General features: G+C 52.2%; 3 protein-coding genes across 3 annotated transcripts in view; 1 reads left to right on the top strand and 2 right to left on the bottom strand.

Annotated features, from left to right (window-relative positions):
• Nucleotides 1-1,104: 1,104 nt before the first annotated feature.
• LOC126576707 (dynein axonemal intermediate chain 4) lies at nt 1,105-3,452 on the bottom strand. Its single transcript, XM_050238013.1, has 3 exons — nt 3,315-3,452; nt 3,021-3,182; nt 1,105-2,943 (listed from the first exon to the last, which is right to left on the bottom strand). Exons 1-3 carry the CDS (start codon nt 3,450-3,452, stop codon nt 1,105-1,107), a joined length of 2,139 nt encoding a protein of 712 aa, XP_050093970.1.
• Nucleotides 3,453-3,604: 152 nt separating this feature from the next.
• On the bottom strand, nt 3,605-4,702 carry LOC126576306 (ras-related protein Rab-34). Its single transcript, XM_050237524.1, has 4 exons — nt 4,329-4,702; nt 4,037-4,235; nt 3,756-3,963; nt 3,605-3,675 (listed from the first exon to the last, which is right to left on the bottom strand). Exons 1-4 carry the CDS (start codon nt 4,700-4,702, stop codon nt 3,605-3,607), a joined length of 852 nt encoding a protein of 283 aa, XP_050093481.1.
• Nucleotides 4,703-7,096: 2,394 nt separating this feature from the next.
• Nucleotides 7,097-19,300, top strand: part of LOC126575047 (protein bunched, class 2/F/G isoform) — a 34,082-nt gene continuing 21,878 nt past the window's right edge. The window contains exons 1-2 of the mRNA XM_050235540.1: nt 7,097-7,234; nt 12,462-13,203. Coding sequence (XP_050091497.1) covers nt 13,074-13,203 — 130 coding nt within the window. The 5' untranslated portion in view covers nt 7,097-7,234; nt 12,462-13,073. The remainder of the gene's footprint in view (nt 7,235-12,461; nt 13,204-19,300) is intronic.

Here is a 19,300-nt window from a genome sequence, read left to right as displayed (position 1 = left end):
TTCGCGCAAGCCGTAACCGATTGGCCGAATTTGAAGACCAAGCAGACCAAGCGATCGCACACCGAAAACCAGATCATTATGAAGAGCGAGAGAGAGAGAGCGTGTGAGAGAGAGAGAGCAAGCGGCGATAAAGGATTCCTGGGCCTTCTTCCTTGGGCACGCTGGCCTCAAGACGCACCGCACCGTTTGTTGTCATCGGGAGCAATAAAAGCACACGCTTCATGGGTTCATCGTCGTCGTCGTCGTCGTGATCATCATCACGGGATCGATCTCGCACGGCCATCGGACGGAATATGAACTAAAACAAAACGACCTCTTCCTCTAATTTATTCATCGAATCTTGGGAGCAACACGGCACGTCTTCCAAGGTCCTGCCCAATGTGGCCACCACGACTAGCTGGTCGTCACATATCGTGCGTCGCTTTGTCGACACAACGACGAACGGTGGACGGCTTGTCTGGAGTTTTATTCGTTTATCAATCGGATTCGATGCGGACAGCGCAGTGGGGGCAGCACCGTCATCCTATTTGCGTTATCACAAGGCCCCCGGCGTGGAGCTGAAGCGTTGAGCGTTGAGCGTTGGTTTGTTTGTTTTTTTCTCTCTCTTCGGCTTCTTTTCCTTGATCCGATCATTTTCCTCGGATCGGAGAGACTCGCTCCTCGGTGACACAAAGCGAAGCGACAAGTTCCCGGGGCCCCCACGGGGGGGCCCGTCGAAGACCGGCGAGGAGAAGGCGCAAAAAAAAAAAACGCCAGGGAAGCGAGAGGAGGGTTGTAAAATAATTTTATGACCGAATTTAAAAATCGTTTAAAATCGCTCGTAAAGTTAAAGCTCGTAAGCAAGCTTGAGGGATCCCGTGGATCGTAATAATATCGCAGCGCGGTGCGGCGCGGCCAAGATGCGCCACCGCGCGCGCCGGAATGTAAATCTTGTGCTCCGCGGGCCACGCTATTATCAGTGGCTTTTTCCTTCGCTTTATCGCTAACAACGCGCTGATGTGCTGCGCTCAAATAAACCAACAGCCAAGTGGAGATCATGTGAAAGATCGTCATCAGCGCCGGACCACACATGCACACTCAGGCACACCTCAGGACGTCCTGGGCCTAGTAGCCCAGATAGCCCATCCGGCGTACACGCGCCAGGAGGTCCGGTTTCGTCACGAGCTTCCCATAGATGGCCGCCTGTAGCTCACGGTACTGGAAGTGCGGCGGGAACGGCATGTCCTCGAGGGCGCAAACGTGCGCATTACCTTCCCCATCACCGACGAGCAGAGTGCGGCCACAGTTACTGAACCGTATCACGGTCAACGGTGTCGTCAGACCACCGAGCGCCGTCTCCGAGGCTGGCTTTGGACTTCGACGCTTCAGATCCCACAGTTGCACCCCGTTCCGGGTAACACTTGCAATGACCGTACTGTTGGTGGGCGACCAGTAAGCGGCTTGAATCGGAGCGAATCCTGCCGTCAGCGTAACGACCGGTTCCGTGAGGTCCTCGATCCAAACCCGTACACTCCAGTCACCGCTGCAGGTGAGGAAAATCTTGGGACTCCACGGTGAGTGTTCGATACAGAAGATGCCCCGGTTGTGCATCTGCCAAACGCCCAGATGTTGAAACGGATCGTTGATACTGCACCAATGGACCGCTCCTTCATCCGTTCCGACGTAATATTTGTCCTTGTGGACGGGATGGATCGTAATGCAAAGGGCCTGCGGATGAAGATCGGATTGGATGGGCACAAGAGGTGGTGCGACGACCAGTTGCTCATCACCATCACCACTGGCGGAACCGTGCCCAGCACTGGTGCCCTCGATCTTGCCCTCAACACGGTCCAACCGGAGCAACGGGTACGCCAACAGATACTCTCCGATCGTGAGCGTGTACTTCATGATCCATCCGCACTGCGACACCGCAATCACTTCGTCTTTCCCTTCGTTATCGAACTCAACCCACCGGAGGTCCCAGATGGGTTGATAGATCGGAAATTTGTCCCGCTCGGAGACGGCCAACGGAGTCGGTGTTGCGTCGGTAATGTCACGGATCTGCACCTTACCATCGTACAGTCCAACCGCCAGTAGCTGCGGGGTGCGTCGTGAAAAGGCAACGCAAGTCACAGGGCAATCGAACCGATAGCGACGCTCCGGATTGACGGGATTCTTGATGTTCCACACGTACACGTATCCGGTGCCACGATCTTCGCTCACTGTGTGCCCATAGATACCGTACGCGATGGCCACGATGTCACCGTTCGCCGGACACCAGGAAGCGCAAGCGACCGCCTTCCCGAGCGTTTCGACTGTCCGGTAGCGCCACAGCGTCTCCAGTCGGTAGAGGTACTGTACGTCCACCCGGCACGGATCCGGTGGGTACATGTTCCGGAACCGGATCTGCTGCTCCCGGTACACATTCCCAGCCAGGAGGCGCTGCAGGATCATGGAGGAAAGATGAAAGTTCGGATTGCGGTTCAACCGTTCGTCGATGTCTTCCATTCCTTCGCGCGAGTACGTCGTGATCTCCAACTTTGCCGATGATTCGGCCACATTGATCTCTTTCGTGTGCCGTTCGAGATCGTTGTACGTGTCGTACATGTCGTAGTTGGACACGAACGAGGCCACATCCTGCCGCTGGATACACTCGGTGTTGACCGAACGGGACTTGCAGGGAAGATCGCGCGTTTGCGCTTCGGCATCGGCCGTCCGGCGTGCCCGGGGCCGTGTTTCGAACGCACGGTTCTGCTCCAGGACGAGGGCCGCTTCTTCGGCATCCTGCGAGACAACGTGGCTGGGGCTTTCGTACAGTACGATGTCATCGGTTTCGGTGAGCCGGATCTTGACGTGGTATGTTTTTGTGTCCGCACCTAGGGTTGGGCTGCGGCGATCGATCACACCTTCATAGTTCGGTTGATGGTCCAGCCCATCGAATCCGTCCCCCTTGTCCGTTGCACTCTGATCGCCACACAGAACGGGGGAGAAGAGAACAGGATTAGAAGTGTCGTTAGCTGTAATCCGGGGCACCACATTACCGGTATTGCACCACCGTCCTCCATCTTTACAGCCTCTTCTTCTTCGATGGGGAGTAGTCCACACTCCAGTTGCTCCCGGAAGTGACACCAACCGTAGGCCTCCTCACCGTACAAAGGTGGCGCGAGTGTGTTCGGTGTACGGTCGACCCCATCGACGGTAATCTGTGACGCGACGGTTATGGTAACGCAACAAACAAACACCCGAGGGAGGGTCCGTAGTTACAACGACTGGCAACGCCATGGTAACGGAACACCACACTCCCCTATTCGATTCGATTCCACAGGAATGCTTACCTGCGACCGATGGCGCTGCTCCAACCGCTCCACAATGTCCACCACAAACGGACTCCCGCTGGTCACGCCGGCTGTCCGGAGTGAGGCAGGGAGGAAGTGTACTGCCGTCTTCGCAGAAACGATCGCTATGGCACACATGTTTTGGGAGCACAAAATTTCGGATTTCAAACCGGAGTGACCTTGAGAAGCCGGAGTGATCGCGGTTTAACAGCTCAACAGGAGAATGGTTGTAGTGTATCGGAGTGGAATGCAATGGGTGCTTCGATGGGTGTTTTGGATAAATAAATAAATTAATTTATTGTGCAGTTGAAACATTTGAGAAACTTCTTCTCCTTCTTCTCCTTCCGCAAGAAGTAGAGATCTGTGTAAGCAGAGAAATAGGGGACAGAGACGTATGTTATTTGCTGGCCACTTGCTGGTCACGGTCGTGCCGCTACTTACTCAATAAACTGTTGCCCGGTGGTTGAAGTAGCGATTCGTTCGTCTCCATCGCTCGCTGCACACCGTAATCGAAGGCGAGCGCGGTTAAACGGCGGAAGAGCTTCGTTACGTTCTCGCCAGTCCGCGCCGATACCGGCCAGTACTCGGCATTGATCTCGTACGCCATCTTGATTGCCTCTAGCTCGATATCACAGAGCGCTTGATCGTCCTGCGAGGAGAAAAAGTGTTAGTTACTGTTTGCCGCGGTTTTTTAGGCAAATTCTTCTTCCTCTAATGCTTACCAGAAGATCCTTCTTGGTACCGACGAGGAACTTGAGTACCGGGGTGCGGCTATTGAGCCGAAGTGCCTCATCTAACCATCGTTTCCCGTTGAGTAGTGAGTCCGGCCGCGTCATATCGAACACCACCACGATGGCACTGGCATTGCGGTAGTACGACTGGGCGATACACTTGAACCGCTCATGCCCAGCCGTATCCCAGCTATCGGATAAAGAGACACAACACGAGGTCAGGGAGATCACGTCAGAGGGGACACACTAAGGGCCAGTCACGGCCACGCGGGCGCATACTTACATCTGCAGAGTGTACGCTTGGTTGAGCACCTGGAACCGTTCGACCTCAAAGTCGAGCCCGATCGTCGCGGTATAATCGTTGCCCTCGAACGATTCGTGACAGAACCGGTGAACTAGCGATGTCTTCCCGGTCGCTACGTCACCGATGAAGATGGCCTTGCACGGACCGAGCAGGAACGGAACGACGGCTTGGGCGGCACGCTTTGTCCGTTCACTAAAGTCCAGCTCCCGGTACGGTGTTACCTGGCAGCTGTACGGCCGTGGATAGTGGTCGATCTGGCGCGTCCCATAGTCGACGTTGTTGTTCAGCACCTCGTAGCTGGTCCGGGGGAGCTTCGGTCGACCGGAGCTTTTGTGTTTCCGATACAGTGGCATCGTTGGCTTGGTAGAAGATCCTCACGGTCACAGCACCGGTACGTGACTGAAGACGACTACGATGTTGACGGAAGTCCAGGACACCGGCAGGATGCCGGTGCGTGGCACGGGAATGGAAAGAGAAAAGGACACTTCCACGGACATGCGGCACGGTGCACGGCACGCATACCACCAACTGGCATCGCTCGGTGGTGCTCGACGCGACTTGGTCATTGGCAAGGCAACCGCCATAACCAACAACAACAGCGGCAACAACACGCAACAGCAAGGCTGCGCCAAGGCGGGAGCGATAGAGAGAGAGAGAGCGGAAAAGACCACGAGTTTCCATCGGTTCTAGCGTTAATGTGTGGTGCGGGTTTTATTTCCCGATCACGCGAGACAGAGAGAGAGAGAACGAGAGAGAGACTCGGGGTGCAGGGTGAATGCGTTACACTCGAGCGGTTTTCCGTCGCGCCTGCAAGGTGTTGTTCAAGTCTATTCCGTTCGAACGCACGAAATGAAACGGTGCGGCGTGAAGAACGCCAACAGAACGAACGATCCGGAGAAAGCGGAAACCGAACGAAGGACATCAACGGTCGAGCAAGCGACGAGCGAGCGAGTGAGGGAGCGAGCGAATGATCGAAGACGTGGGAAGAGGGAAAAGGAAACGAAAGCACACAATCACCCAGCGTGCTGCAAAAGGACACGCGGCAACGGAGGTGCAGATGGTAGGGTGAACGGAAATGGAACACAATAGCACAAGGGTGCACGAGATGTTCGATCACTCTCTTTCTCTCTTTCGGAGCGCAACAGCCTAGAATCGGCACCAGGTGTGCGGTGAGGATTTCGATTCTGAACCCTATAGAACCAGCAGCACAAGGGAAGGACCTAGATGAGGTTTCTTATTACCGCTGGTATCGCTTTCTAGCAGCAACAGGCCCTAGCATCTTGAGCATCTCGTTGAGCTAGAGAGCCATATGTCGTGATCGTCTTCGATGGTACAATAGTGGAGGAAGATGGCATGAAATCCGTCATTACACAAGAACCCGGGGATATCAATCATGCCCTGCTTGTAGCTCATTGTTGGCACCAGCAGCAGCAGCAGCAGCTGTCGGTACCGATGGCGTCGACAACAACGCGGGCGCGCGCGCGCGCGCACTCATTCCTTGAAAAGATCTCCAGATGCAAGCTACGCAATCGATTACGGCCGTTGCTGTTCCAGCTCAAGAAAACTAGAGTGACGCTGGCAACGATGAAGATATCATATTTTGTGCTCAGCATCTTCACCAAACCGGATACTACCATCCCCGGATCGTGATCGCGTGTGGGATTGTTCCGCGTCGCAACGTGCCTTCGATCGCTTTATTACGAAACGATCGATGGGAACTGCAAACGGGACGGCACATTAGCTCGAGCGCTCAGCGATCGAAGTTGGCATGAGTTATGATTCCGCGCTATTTGCTGTTTGTGCGAACAGGAATTCGGAATCCCATTAAACGCATCATCGGCGTTCGAACGAAACGAAACAAAGTTGTTTTTCTCCGTCCTCCTCCTCCTCCTCCTCCTCCTGGATGCTGCTGCTGCACCACACCTTTAGCTAATGAACGTCTTCGCTGCCGTCGTCGTTTGTTGACAGGATTGCGACAGATGCCAACGTTCTGGTGCACCAGAACCAGAACAACTCCATATTCGGGGTGGGAGAGCGTAGCTGTACCGGTGTTCCAGAACCAGAACAGACCACGACCTACACGCATGCCAATCGAATGGCTCGCTAGCTCGAGCAATCGCGATTTCGTAATGAAACCTGCTAGCTCCGGTTCGTGGTCGTCGTAGGATCGATGGCTGCTGCTGCGATCGGCGTTGTGCATCTGCTCATCATAGCCGCGCGATGATTTATTTGCATTTATTTACTCAGCAACGAGCGGCATCGACGTCCCACGATCATCATCATCATCACGAGGCGGCCTGGCAATGGCGTTGGTGATCAGTCCCTTTAGGACTTCACTCCGCACTCTCCGCCGTTCCATTATCAATGAAGTTCGTTTGCATCTTGTGCAAACGCGCTACTGCCTCGTTGGGCGTTCGCTGATGCGATGAGATGGGAACAGCGACGGTTCTCCCGTAGCTCTGCTGGCATGCAGGTGTAGTCATGGTTCGGATGGTTTCGTGCATTCGCACATTAGTGCACACATCGCTCGCTCGCTCGCTGTGGTCTAGGCCTTCGGGTGCGATGGGAAACAATCCGGCCGGAGCCGGAACGAATGCGCGAGGGATGGATGCGAGAAGATGACGAATGGTGACGCCTTTGGCCGCGGGGGGGCTGTCGTTGGCTGGAAGCAGCAGCAGAAATCACTATTCCGTGCGGTAATATTAATCAGATCGGTAGTGCCCTGCGCCAAGCACAGCACAGCACGTTGCGTTGCGTGCGTGCGGCCATTGGGAGAGCGCAAAACGTAAAGAAGTGAACTGAAATCAGTGACAAGAGTGTGGCCGGCGAACTGGGCGAGTGTATTAGCTGTTTGTGTGTTTGTGCGTGCAGCTGTGTGCGTGAAGGTATATTGAGTTTACTTCCGGTTGCGTGGACATCGCTTTGTTTGCTTGAAAACACACGGAGAAAGACAAATGGCTAAATGGACGTTGAATGCAACAAATAGCAAGAGAGAAAGAGAGAATGAGGAAGAGTGAGGAAGAGAGCGGAAGAGAGAGACGGTTGACAAGTGTTTATGATGGCCATTTATTATCTCAACATACCCGATAACAAACTGTTTCATCACTTGCAACGCTTCGCCGGACTGTGTGATGAATTCCACGAAGAAAACACAAAAGACTTCAACGCGTGGCTACCCGGAATCAAGCGACGAACCTGCATTTTCGCAGAAGAAACAAACGTTTGGCCACAAAATATGCTAACCAAACGTTGCCAAACTGACCAGTTCGTGCTCGAGCGAAGCATTTGATAGATTCCGTGACCCAGAAACCGCAGTCCAGGGTCACAGCTGCTACCTCTATCAATGCCGATGTCGCGTTAGGAGCTCCGGTGCGGTAACCGGACACCTTTTCTTGTGGCGAAGCGGCACATTCGCACCGCACGTGTTCCGGACCGATCGATCGCCGAGAGATTCGGGAGCTTGCTGATTTTTTTGTATTTGAATTTTGCTTAATTTCTTCTCCGGACGCGAGACTTTGAAATTCGATCGCTGTCCGACGTCCCGTGCGCTACCGTTGACGACACCGTCACCGCTTCCTGGCTTGTGCGGTTTCGTGCTACGCCGAACAACCGAACTGTGCGGCCATGATCGGGCACCAGGGAACATAAGCATCAGATCAAAATAATGTTCAGCTCATCGGCATCCGTCCAAGACGTAGCACCGGTCTTGCGAAGGCATAGGAGTGGCTCCCGTTAGCTGGTGGGTGTCAATTCAAAGATGCCACGGTGTGCTGCCGCTTCGCACTGGTTGGCACTAGTTTGAGCTAGCGGGAATAACGCCTTGCGAGAAAGGAATTAAAGTATTCCAACAAATTCCAGCAACTCCAGCGCTTCTGCTGCTGTTGCTCATGATGAGGAGGAAATGGTTATTGTTTTCCTGCTCTTCTGGAACAGAGATTAATGCGCGTGGCAAGTAACATCTGCAATTGCTCTTGCTACTGCTGCTGCAGTTGGAATGCAGTTGAGCGCTCAACTGGAGCAACAATAGCTCTACGGCCGCGCATATCAGCCAACGCCTGGCAGGCATCACGGACCACAAACCACGGTCCTCTCGGGGCTACAGAAAAGTGAAAATCATTTCCATTAAGACGGCACCGCACACGGAGTGGTCGGTACCCGCTACCACATACTAACCGCGAACACCGACGATCTGCTGCCAATTGAATGAAAGGGACCGAGGGGGCGCAAAGAAAGTAGCTACCACCCTCGACACATGGGGTGGTCGCTACCTCCTCTCTTCACCCTCTCGAGAACGGTGAGCAGCATTTCGTATCATTAAAATTAATCAGCGGCCTTAGTGTAGCTCTTCGCCATCCTCGATCCGCGATCATCAACGGTGGGCATCCGGAGAGAGATGCCGCTTGCGGTGCCCGGGAATGACAGTACCAACCGGATGCCACCCTTCACTCGTCACGGGCTTTCAGATTCAGAAATCATAATCTCGATGGACCAATTTCTGGCTCCCGGGCGGGTTCGTTTGGTTCGGTGCTGCCGTTCCGGTTCGGTTACGGTTTTCGGGCCTGAATCCCTGATCCATACCGGTACCGGGCGCACCCGCGGGGGGGGATAAGGATGGAGGACCCCATCCTGTGAAAGGCGTGGCAGTGATCGTAATGATCGCTACGCAAACCTCAAAGGAAGAGCGAGAGAACGCAGAATGTACTGTACGATGCAGGAGAGTTGTCTTGTAATTAAAAGAAGATTTAGCACAAACGCATCTTCTCGGAAGCATGACGAGATCGAGACAGCGAGAGAGAGAGAGAGCGGGAGCGTGAGGTTGATTATATGCTCTGCGCGGCGCTCGATTACCGTGAGTGTATATGTGTCTGTCCCACCCCAGGGAAGTCCCCAGTGTTTGTAGTGAGAACTGCCGCTGCCATAAGGCACAGGGAGTCGTTACGGTTTGCGTTACGCCTGTTGTGTTGGCTGGAAAACCTTCCGGGGGGGGGGGGCTCTATTAAGATGGTGCCCGTAGATACCTTTAACGACAGTTAAGCAGTTGCAACGGTCGCTCGCTCGCTCTCCACCCTTTCCATTTTGGTTCCGCTCGGTTGGTCAAGCGCAAAATTCTGTGGCCGCTCGCTATCGCCCTGAGAAACCACTTTATCAGAAGTCACTCCACTCCAGCTACAGGTAAGGCACACAGGAGTGGAGCCCAAGGAATGTCCGTAAAAACATCAAAATATAAAATTGAATTGAATGCGTTAATGTGATCTACAAGCTACGGCCATCAGCGAAAGCGGCACCGGCAGCAACAGGTTGGCTCGTTCGTGCTCGATCACCCAAGACGCCAAGGGAATGGCAGTAAAATCATAGATTTTACTACCAACAAACAGTTTATTCCACTAAAACCACGACGGAACATAAGGGACTCGAAATCGGCGCCACGCTGGCGGTGGTCTGACGACTGTTGCTGCTGCTGCTGCTGCTGCTGCTGCTTACACCGTTTTCCACGCGCTCTAACATCGCTTTTACGAGCATGTTTTTTTTTTGGTCATAGAAATGACCATTCCAATATCGATCCCCGGCGGAACCCGTGGACACGCACGTGCGCCATTGGAAGAATTCGAAGAATCCACGCTCGCCTTTTGCTGGGTGTGAGATCGGTCTCGCGCCTTCAACGCTCTGTCCGGGAGTCTCCTTGTTCCCGTTGGTAAGCTAATTGTCGCCTCCTGGGTTGATCGAGACCCGTTGCTTGGTTGCTTATGCTGAGTGGACTGCGGGGCCGCGATCGGCATCTTCTGCATCCTCGTAACAGAGAACATCGACCACGGGATGAGGGCGGCCATTAATAAGTTTATCGATCGATCGTTTTCTTTTTCTTCTTCTTCCTCCGGTTTATCGATCAACGATCACCGATCGGATTGGACAGCAGCAGCGACCTGTCAGCGTGTGCCCGTGATGTGGATTCGGTGGTGATGATTTTGGACCGCGACTGAGGATCGCCGATCAAACGATGGTCGTAAGCGGTCCCTTTGACGAGTGGCCACGGGGGTTTGGAATTCTTATCCGGCCCGGTGGCGATTGAATTAAACCAAGGGAATGCGATCTAAACCTCGGAAAGGTTGTTTACGAAATATTTAATATTCAAATAGCCGCACGAGGGTGTGTTGACTAAATGATGATCGTTTGTAGTGTGTGTTGGCGGTAGGAGTTCGTGTTCCACCCAGTGGACAAAGACACAATACATCATCAAGCAGCTTAGCAGCTCGAATCCAATCAGCAAACAGTTGCCGCTGCTGCTGCTGCTGCTGCTGTTGCTGCAATTGCGAATTACGTAGCTTGCGATCGCTCGCGTATGCAACATCCGCCCACAATACGATCATCTTCGCGCAATCGGATCGGCCTCGTCATCCATCCTCTCATGGCGAAAACGAGACGAGGTGGGAGCGAGGATCATCCGTTTATGAATTAAACATAAAACACTTGCCGCTGCTTCTCACTCGCTTGTCCGAACCGAACAATAGCCGCACAGGTTGTTGTGGCTGCTGCTGCTCGTGCTGTCGCAGTTCTTTATGCCTCGAGGAACTCGCACACAGAGACAGAGACAGCTGAACCCCTGTCCTGTCGTTAACAATGGACACACTTCAGGGGGCCGCGAAACAAATAAACACATCATACGAGCGTACACCTCATCGTCGCGAGTGCTTTACACCCTCACCAAAAACATACACACATCCACAGCACCTAGCATTAGCTTTATGCTGCCGTGTTCATACAAGCATAGCGCACCTACAACAACGGGCAGGCCGGCCGGGCTAAGGTCTTTCCACTTCGCTGACCTGCGTCTGCGTATATCTCTGGAACCAGCATATGCGCCCGGCGAGTTCGTTGGACTTTGTAATTTGCCCGTTCCATGATCCACGCACGCTGGAGCAGTCGCCAAGAAGTTAACCGGTCAGCTCACCCACCCACCCTTCCGGTACTGAGACCCGGGAACCGGGGAAGTGTACTTCCTGTGAGCGCTTATGTCATGATCGCAAAACGCAAAGACGACGCGATGGCGATGAAGACGAGACAAAGACGAGAGCGTGACGATTGGCACCGAGACCATCATCGTTTGGGAGGGCTTTTGGGTTGACCTCATAGCTCACCGCGAGGAAGGGGGAGACGGATGGCCATCGAAGGAAAGGCCGGGAATCATCCTTCTCTTCTTCTCCCGGGAACGGAACGGAAGTGGAAGCTTCTAGCGACCGGTGCACCGGTGCGTATCTTCGGTTTTCTTGGTGCAGAGTGTTCGTGAGCGTTGGACCGAGGATGACGCCCAGGGGGAGGAGAAGAAGGTCTCCTTAGTATTCCATAGAGCACCTTCTGGCTGGTGGTCCCACTCCTTATTATTATTGTTTTGGGGTCTGAGCGCTAAGCTAGTGTGTGCGTCCGCCTCTGGTCTATCCATTGGTGCCTGGTGGGGGTGCCAGCATTCTCTCTCTCTCTCTCTGGCACACAAAAAGGGAGAAGAGAGCAGACGATATGCTTCCTGCGAGCATAAACCGGAGGCCGAGTTGAGCTCGATGGTTTATGAGCGGAACCGCTCGGTTAGCTAGTGCTGCTGCTGCACTCGCATTGTTTTTTTAAAAATTAAACACACATACGTACACCAAGACACTCATACTGCGATCGTGGTACAATCGTCGATCGTGTGTTCTACGCTCTCACCTCGCTGGTTGCGTGCGAGAAAGTGACGCAAAAAGAAGGGCATGAAGGGAGGGGAAAAGCCGGCAGCCGCCGGTGCCAGTGGAGGAGGAAATTTGCGGTCCCCCCGGGGGCCGCTATTCTCTCCCTCTCTTCTGGTGGCGCCTGGAAGACACAGCAACAAAAACATACACACGTACACACAAAAAAAAAAGAACAACAAAACTGTACTACGCTAAATCAAAGCTGCGCCCACCTGCGCCCAGAGGAAGCGGCAGCAGTAGCGGCACAGAAGGGGAAGGAGAAGGAGAAGTAGAAGGGGAAGAGAGTACGACCGAGTGCGCCGAGCCCCCCTTTCCTGGTATACCGTGCTAGTACGGTGGTGGCGATCATTGTGCCGCAACGCGTTGGCTCATCATTTGCTAATCTAATACCATTCAGGTGACATCGTAGTCGCTCGTCGCTCGTCGAGTTAGCCGTCGAGGGAGCAAGTGCCTGCTGGTGCTGGTGAAGTGAGTCATCAAAAGTTTGGCTAAAAGTGTCACCGGGACACTGCAATCCGATCGATCAGTCTTCAAACAAACGATCCTCAGCTGAGGGGCCAGAAGCTGCTGCTACGCAGGAGTTCGCGAGTGAAATTAGATTAATTAGTGTGTGCCTCTCCCTCTCCCTTTCTCTCCCTGTCTCTGTGTTGTTTACCGTTTCGTGAAAGTTGTGACGCTGTTGGAGCTGCCACGACCAGAGCCCGATCGGCCGGCTTGCAAATGAGTGCGTGACCGGTTTGTGCGCAAAACGCTGCCAGCATACTGATGATGCTCATGCTGCTGCTGCTGGTGCTGCCGATGATGGTGATGCGCCTGCTTACGCGCAATCGCCTCTCCAGTGCAATTGAGTGACTTGGTTCGGTACAAGATGCCCTCCCAGGCGGTATGATTAGCGTCAAGGAGCAGCCGCCGTTTAGGAGAAAGTTGTTTTAAGAATTTTTGCGAAAGTGTACCCACAAGTGTGTCTCTTGGTGTGTGAGAACGTGGCGGTGTTTGGAGGCGTGTGAAAATGTTTTCCAGGTTATGCAAAAACACCATCTTCCCAACGTCGACGGGAGTCAATCAAGCCAGCCAGCAGCAACAAACGGATGCACGCCAACGGAGCAACGTGGAGGGCGTCGGATCATCACCAACGGGAGGTATGTAGCAGACAAATAGCACGGTGTATATGCTACAATACGTTACATTGTAAGGATCACATTTTTCAAACTGCCTCCAAACCAATGCAGCACACATGATCTACTGAAGTGAATGATCGCGTTGCGTTGCGCTGAGGAGAACAAAGTGAGGTGCACAGGGAGATAACTAATAGGGAGAAAGAGCTAAAGAGGTTGCTTCCCAGCGTTACCAAACGGTTTAGGAGGCCTAGGAAGGTTCTGTAATTTAAAGCTACGACGACGAACGCCTTCGTTAAGCGATCATCGCCACCAGCACTGCGGTTTGGGAGCGGCTCATTCGCTGTCAGCACCCGATCGGCCAGTTGTAGCGAGGACCCTTGGATCGTTTGTTAGGAAGGTAACAAATAGAGCCACTTTACGGAAAACGGACCCGCGCTGCGTGATCGTGATCGCTATAGCGACCCTGCGACCGGTCTGCGTTGATGAGTCTTGACGTCATTCCCTTCGCCGGGTTCGCTTCATCATCAGGTTGGAGGTGGCCGTCGCCTAACCGGCTGGTCGTCTGTGGTCGCCTGACTCGTTACATACATCAGCAGCAGCAGCAGCAGCAGTAGAACGAGAACTCTAGCTCTCTCTCTCTCTGTTTTTCTCTCTTTGTTCCTCCTGATCATCAAAGATTTTGGGCTGAGACCTATCATAACATCAGTCATTGCATGATGGGCCCATTGCAGTGGGATGCATTGCCACGCGCGCACGCTCCTTCTCTCTCTCTCTCTCTCTCTCTCTCTCTCTCTCTCTCTCTCTCTCTCTCGCCACGAATTGCCTGGAGGAAAAGAGGGTGCAAGTGGGTGATGAAGAAGTCGTGATTGATTTTCGTCCGGATGAGAGAAACACCGAGACCGACACTGGCCAACCAGCCAGTCCGTGGATCGGATCAGAACATTTCATCACGCCCCCCTTCTCCTTCTCCACGGACCGACCAAAGGTGGTTCTATTGGAAGCATAAATCCTTCCTCGATACTATGCTTTCGAGAAGAAAAAAGATGGAGAAGACCACGAGACCGACCGGTCGTGGCGGTGGTTACGTGAAATTATAACATAATCGCACCGCACCGCACCATCATAGGCCGATGGCGCGGTTTCGGAATGTGTTTCGCTCTCTCTCTCTCTCTCTCTCTCTCTCTCTCTCTCTCTCTCTCTCTCGCTTCTCCCGGCCCCGACATAAATGTTTATGCGAATGATGCATTCGGGAGGGCTGGGGGACCATAACGAGCGCTCCTCGAAGGACCTGCGGCACATTGGAGTTTATGATCGCCGACTGATCGGTCGAGCCATGAGCGCACCCCAGCCAGGGAAAGGGTGGTTAATGCTATATATATTGCCAGCACTGCACACCCGTCGTTCCCGGAACCATCAGAACCAATGATCCGGTGGTCCGGTACGCGGGTGTTACATTCCAGCCAGCTGCCAGCCAGCCAGCCAGCCAGTCAGTGTCGATCATCATCATCGTCGTCGTCGGCGTCGTTGCCGCCATTCGAAGGGTCTCATCCCTGTTCTCGCGTCAACGCAGCCACTGGCACGTTCCGGCACAAGGAGTGATGTTTTGTTACAAACCCGTGCAACTGTCGGTGCCATCAGTGTGCCGTTGTTTAGTGAAATGGATACCTGCGTCTTCCCTGGATAGTAGCTGCCTCCGGATGCCGACCAGTTGCGACTGAACTAGCTAACAACAACAACGAGAGCAAGATTAATTGGTGGGGTTCCTTAGAACGAGCACACACAAAAAGGATTAAGGCCTATATTAGTTAGAAGGCAGGCCGCTAGTTTTTAGTCACTGCATTGCCCTATGAAAATCCGATTTCACCCGAGGAAAATCCACAAAATTCTTGAAATGCCTCTGCCAATCATAGAAGGAATGCTGCAAGGAAGGTTTTAGTTTATGTACGTTTTGACGTGTTATTTGGAATTTTGGCGACAATTAAAATGTTTTCGCTAACGTTACAAACATTTGTGCCAGGTAGAGTGAATGCAGAAAGGGATTTAAAAGGAAGTAAAGGTTTATAAACGAAGTATTTGCCTCATTGTTTTCCTTAAAGGCCATAAAAGACCTTCAAAATTACATCATTAATTTATTTTTACATCATTACCTTGCTGAAATATGCCCTATTATGTGTGATCAGATTCCAAGTGGTACTTGATTTACAGATCCTTTCGACTGTCATTAGATCATTGAAGACATTCCTAGGAGCGAGGTCTCCGCTTCTACAACTCGAGACTAGACGGAATTAAAGCAAGGGAATTTCGAAGCAATACCGATCTAATAAAAATCCATTTTCTTTATACAATCGGGATGAAAAGCGCATTGATAACGAAGGGCGGAATTGACTGGGAAAGTGAGCGTTACTTTCAGCGCGCAACTGATCATTAGCCCCCGGGACTGTTCGGCACTACCGTTCATAATTAGTGAATTCTTACTTTCATCTCACGGTTTGACATTTAACTAACAACATCATCATCACCATCATCATCGTTGGTATCATCGTAATCTTATAATTGCTACCGCGTAATTAGCCTTTGGCTTCGGTGGCAACTCTGTTCCGCTGCAAAAGTACGGATCGTGCACGAGCTCCACGTTGAAAGGGCCGCTGATGGGCCTTTTCGCTGCCTTTCGCGTAACCAATATGGACGGCGCTAGCCGGTAATTGCGTATGTATACTCCGCATCAGCATCACGCCCGCCACAAACAAGATCATCGATCTATTCACGTGCTCCATCCCCCCCCCCCCCCCCCCCCGGGAGCAAGGCCACACGAAGCACTAGGTTGGCAATTCCGCTCGCGCGTGTTTGCTCGCGTGCGTCGGTGTGTAAATCCCTGCGTTCCACGTTTGTTTCCTCCACCTTGCTGCCTACGTTGAGCGATTTCGGAAGTGCGGCCTTCCGAGGGTGGTGTTTGGGCTGGAAAATGAAGACTTCTCTTGGCGGCTTGGTGGCCGGACCGTCGGACGGAACAGACGGACAGGAAACTTGCTACCATCACCGGACCGGCCATCGTGCCGTGCCGTCCGTTCTCATTCGTTACTCGCCGGTTGTACACCGGGGTAGGGATAAGTAAATTGAAGATGGTTGCCGCTCGATATTGGGTTTTAAATTAAATTTTCCAATTACCCCGGCTCCTCCTGGGTGCGCCGCGGCAGAAACGTTGGGTGATGCTTCAGCGATCCGCTGGAATTCGATCAAACGGAGATCAGAGGCGAAAGATCGGACGGCGGGCAGGGCAAAGGGATGCAGCAGAGCAGAAAACGGCAGATTAGTGGTTAATTATTTCTTCTCGGATGAAGCTGTCGCTTGGCATTCGCATTCACTCGAATTCCGGTTCGTGACGTTCGGCTTCGATTTGGATTGTTAGCCTCAACACAAGCACACACAGAGAATCTCTCAGGTTTCCTGTTGTTCTGGGCAAACGTGAGGGTTGATATCTTTATTTAATCCAACAGGGAAGTCAAGAGGTGGTGCTCGCTCGTAGTTCAAATCCGTGGTTGCTGGAAGCTAGTGAGCTTGGTGTACAGCTCGTTACAACTTGACCGCAGCGGAAATGGTCACTTCTCCTGCGTTTAAGCTGTGTTCGATCTCGATTTTATGCTTGTGCTATTCTATGGTTCTTTAGGATGAATGAAATCGGTTTGCAGGATCCAATAGACGTGAGTCATAAATTTATTTATCCACTAAGGGCCCTGGAGCCGTGGATTGAAATTCCTGTTTACGTTTATCAGAATTACGATGTGCAACAGCAAATGGTGTATGGTATTAGGTCGCTTGAAGTAAATCACGACAGGTTGGAATAGACTTTTATATCATTTCTAGTAAATAATTAGTAGACCAAAACAAGTTAAATAGAATGGCTCCGCGTTTTTCACTTCATTTACTTTTAGGTAAACCTGTTGTACAATGTAATTTAGATATACTTATCTCTTCTCTCAACAACTTTAAATCTTCTTAAGAAATTTGTAATGTTTTCATGTAAAAAGTGCGACTGTTTTGCATCTATCCTTATTTCATTTAGCGATTTCTATTGAATGAACAAATAAACAATCAATGAAGGACACGATTCATGATATTGAAAGTATTATATTTCTTTCTCTGGCTAAAATACAAGACATCACATCATCATCAGTTCAAACGGAGTCCAAGAGTTCACAATACTCATTCTGGTATCTTTAGAACTATTCTAAACAGTCAGAAGCGTCCTAAAATGATTTACAAAATCACAAAACTATCAAATCTCACATTCAAATTGAGGTAATGTTACCAACCGGTTCGCTAGAATGCCGAGCTGCCAGCAAAAACCTTCTTAAAAGGAAACAAACGACACATTCCACATACCAATCGAACGCGTGATGGGATGCCGGGCTGATGGTGCATCGGGGCGGGGTCGTCCACCAGGGTCAAACCAAAAATTCCCTCCGAGGACGATGCTCTCGGGGTGCACAGAAAGAGGGAGAGACAGGCCCGTCGGTCGACCGGGTGGCTAACGTATAATCATAATTCACCATTTTACCCATCATCATCCGATGCTGCTGATGCTGCTGCTGGTGGTGCTGCTGCTGAACCCCGGTCTCAGACAACCATAAAACACCATTCGACCGACGATATGTGGGATCCGTATGGGAATGCATTTGAGCGGTGCAAAAGAAACAAAAACGCGCTTCCCTAGAACCGGGGGAAAGCGGAGTGCCAAGCGGAGTGTTGGCCATTTTTAATTTTTGCAATGCATCATCCAACCCTGCTGCCAGCGACACGCACACACATGCACATGTGCACTCGAGATAATGCAGAAAGTAAGCGGAAAACTCCCGAAAAAAAAACGAGGCTCGAAAGAAGGCCACGATTCTCGCAGAACTGTGGCATTCGATGGCTTGAAGGTGAAAAGAGGAGTAAAGGAGGAGGACGAGGTGGTTGCGGTGTAATAATTACATTCTGCAAACCATACGGTTCAGGATTCTCGTCGATCATTACCGGGTATTCCCTTTTTTTGCGTACCGCCGTAATCCTTTTCCTTCACCGCCGCTCGATCGCTCGATCGCCCTCCTCTTCGAGTTTCTTCCTTTCGATCGGTCAAACCCTGACAAACACGGACTTGGCGAGCAGCAAGCAGAGAGGAACTGAAAGTTCTGTCGGCCACAAAACGAGCCAACAGGATCGCCAACATCGCCTGAGCCTTTCGCTGGCCAACTGTCTCAAGAGATCCACTTTCAGGAAGAGGAAGGGCATAAAGATTCCAGGAAGGTAGGGGTGTTGGAGGCTGATCGTGGCAAATTTGCAGCTCCAATAGCAACCAACCATTTGGCCGAGCGCAGGATGCAGGACACAGGATCAAGGGGCGATCATCTCGCGAATCATCCGCGATCTGCGCCCAACTGTTGGACGCTCTTGCGCCCTGTTGCCGGAACATTACCACCCGTCCCCAGTATGGTGCCGTTTGCCTTTTTGTTTTCTTCCACATTTCTTCGGGAACGTCAAAGCGAGTCGATGCGCGATCAAGACGAATGTGTTTGTGGAAAGCCATCGCCAACGCCAAATCCTGCGCTTCGGAGCGAAGCGAAAGGCCATAAATAATCGCTTCTTTTGTGGTGGGTGGAGGCAGAGACAGGAGGAAGCTGCACATTCTGACTGGCCTCTTGATCTCCCCGGTTTCGGGGTGGGGGGTGCACGGTGGGTGGTGCATGGAGGGTAATTGCGGAGGAACGTTTAATTTTATTTCGTTTCCTTTTAATTTTCACCTCGAAACAACAACGTCCGCGCGATCGCGTCGGAGAACGGGTTGGCTGGTAAACGAGTCGCTCGAGACAGCCGAGTGGAAGTGGAAGGGACAGGAAGAAAATGGATCACCATCAGAGTTCGCCAAAAAGGAGGGGCCACAATTTGAGCGATGGGTCAATCGAGATCGAGGGTCACACACAGCGGCCACAACGGTGAGACGCGAAGATGGACGAGGAACATTCGATCCGATCCATCAGCTCCGGTGACGAAAGATACTCGATCCTCGCGTAGAAGCAGGGATCCCTCCGTGAAAGGGTGGAACGATTACAGGGATAACAAAACTCGTGGTCACCGAGATCCC

This window comes from Anopheles aquasalis, chromosome 3 (genome assembly GCF_943734665.1).
Source record: "Anopheles aquasalis chromosome 3, idAnoAquaMG_Q_19, whole genome shotgun sequence".
Taxonomy (NCBI): Eukaryota; Metazoa; Arthropoda; class Insecta; order Diptera; family Culicidae; genus Anopheles; species Anopheles aquasalis.
The sequence above is the reverse complement of the archived record's forward strand: the minus strand, read 5'-3'. Positions and strand labels throughout refer to the sequence as shown.

Excerpts from the sequence above, each read along its gene's own strand:
- LOC126576707 (XM_050238013.1), bottom strand. The coding sequence starts at position 3,452 with ATGTGTGCCATAGCGATCGTTTCTGCGAAGACGGCAGTACACTTCCTC. Across the intron at positions 3,183-3,314 it reads AGCAGCGCCATCGGTCGCAG|ATTACCGTCGATGGGGTCGA; the intron begins GTAAGCATTCCT and ends GTCGCGTCACAG. Across the intron at positions 2,944-3,020 it reads AGGACGGTGGTGCAATACCG|AGTGCAACGGACAAGGGGGA; the intron begins GTAATGTGGTGC and ends TGTGGCGATCAG.
- LOC126576306 (XM_050237524.1), bottom strand. The coding sequence starts at position 4,702 with ATGCCACTGTATCGGAAACACAAAAGCTCCGGTCGACCGAAGCTCCCC. Across the intron at positions 3,964-4,036 it reads GTACCAAGAAGGATCTTCTG|GACGATCAAGCGCTCTGTGA; the intron begins GTAAGCATTAGA and ends TTCTCCTCGCAG. Across the intron at positions 3,676-3,755 it reads ACCGGGCAACAGTTTATTGA|ATCTCTACTTCTTGCGGAAG; the intron begins GTAAGTAGCGGC and ends CTGCTTACACAG.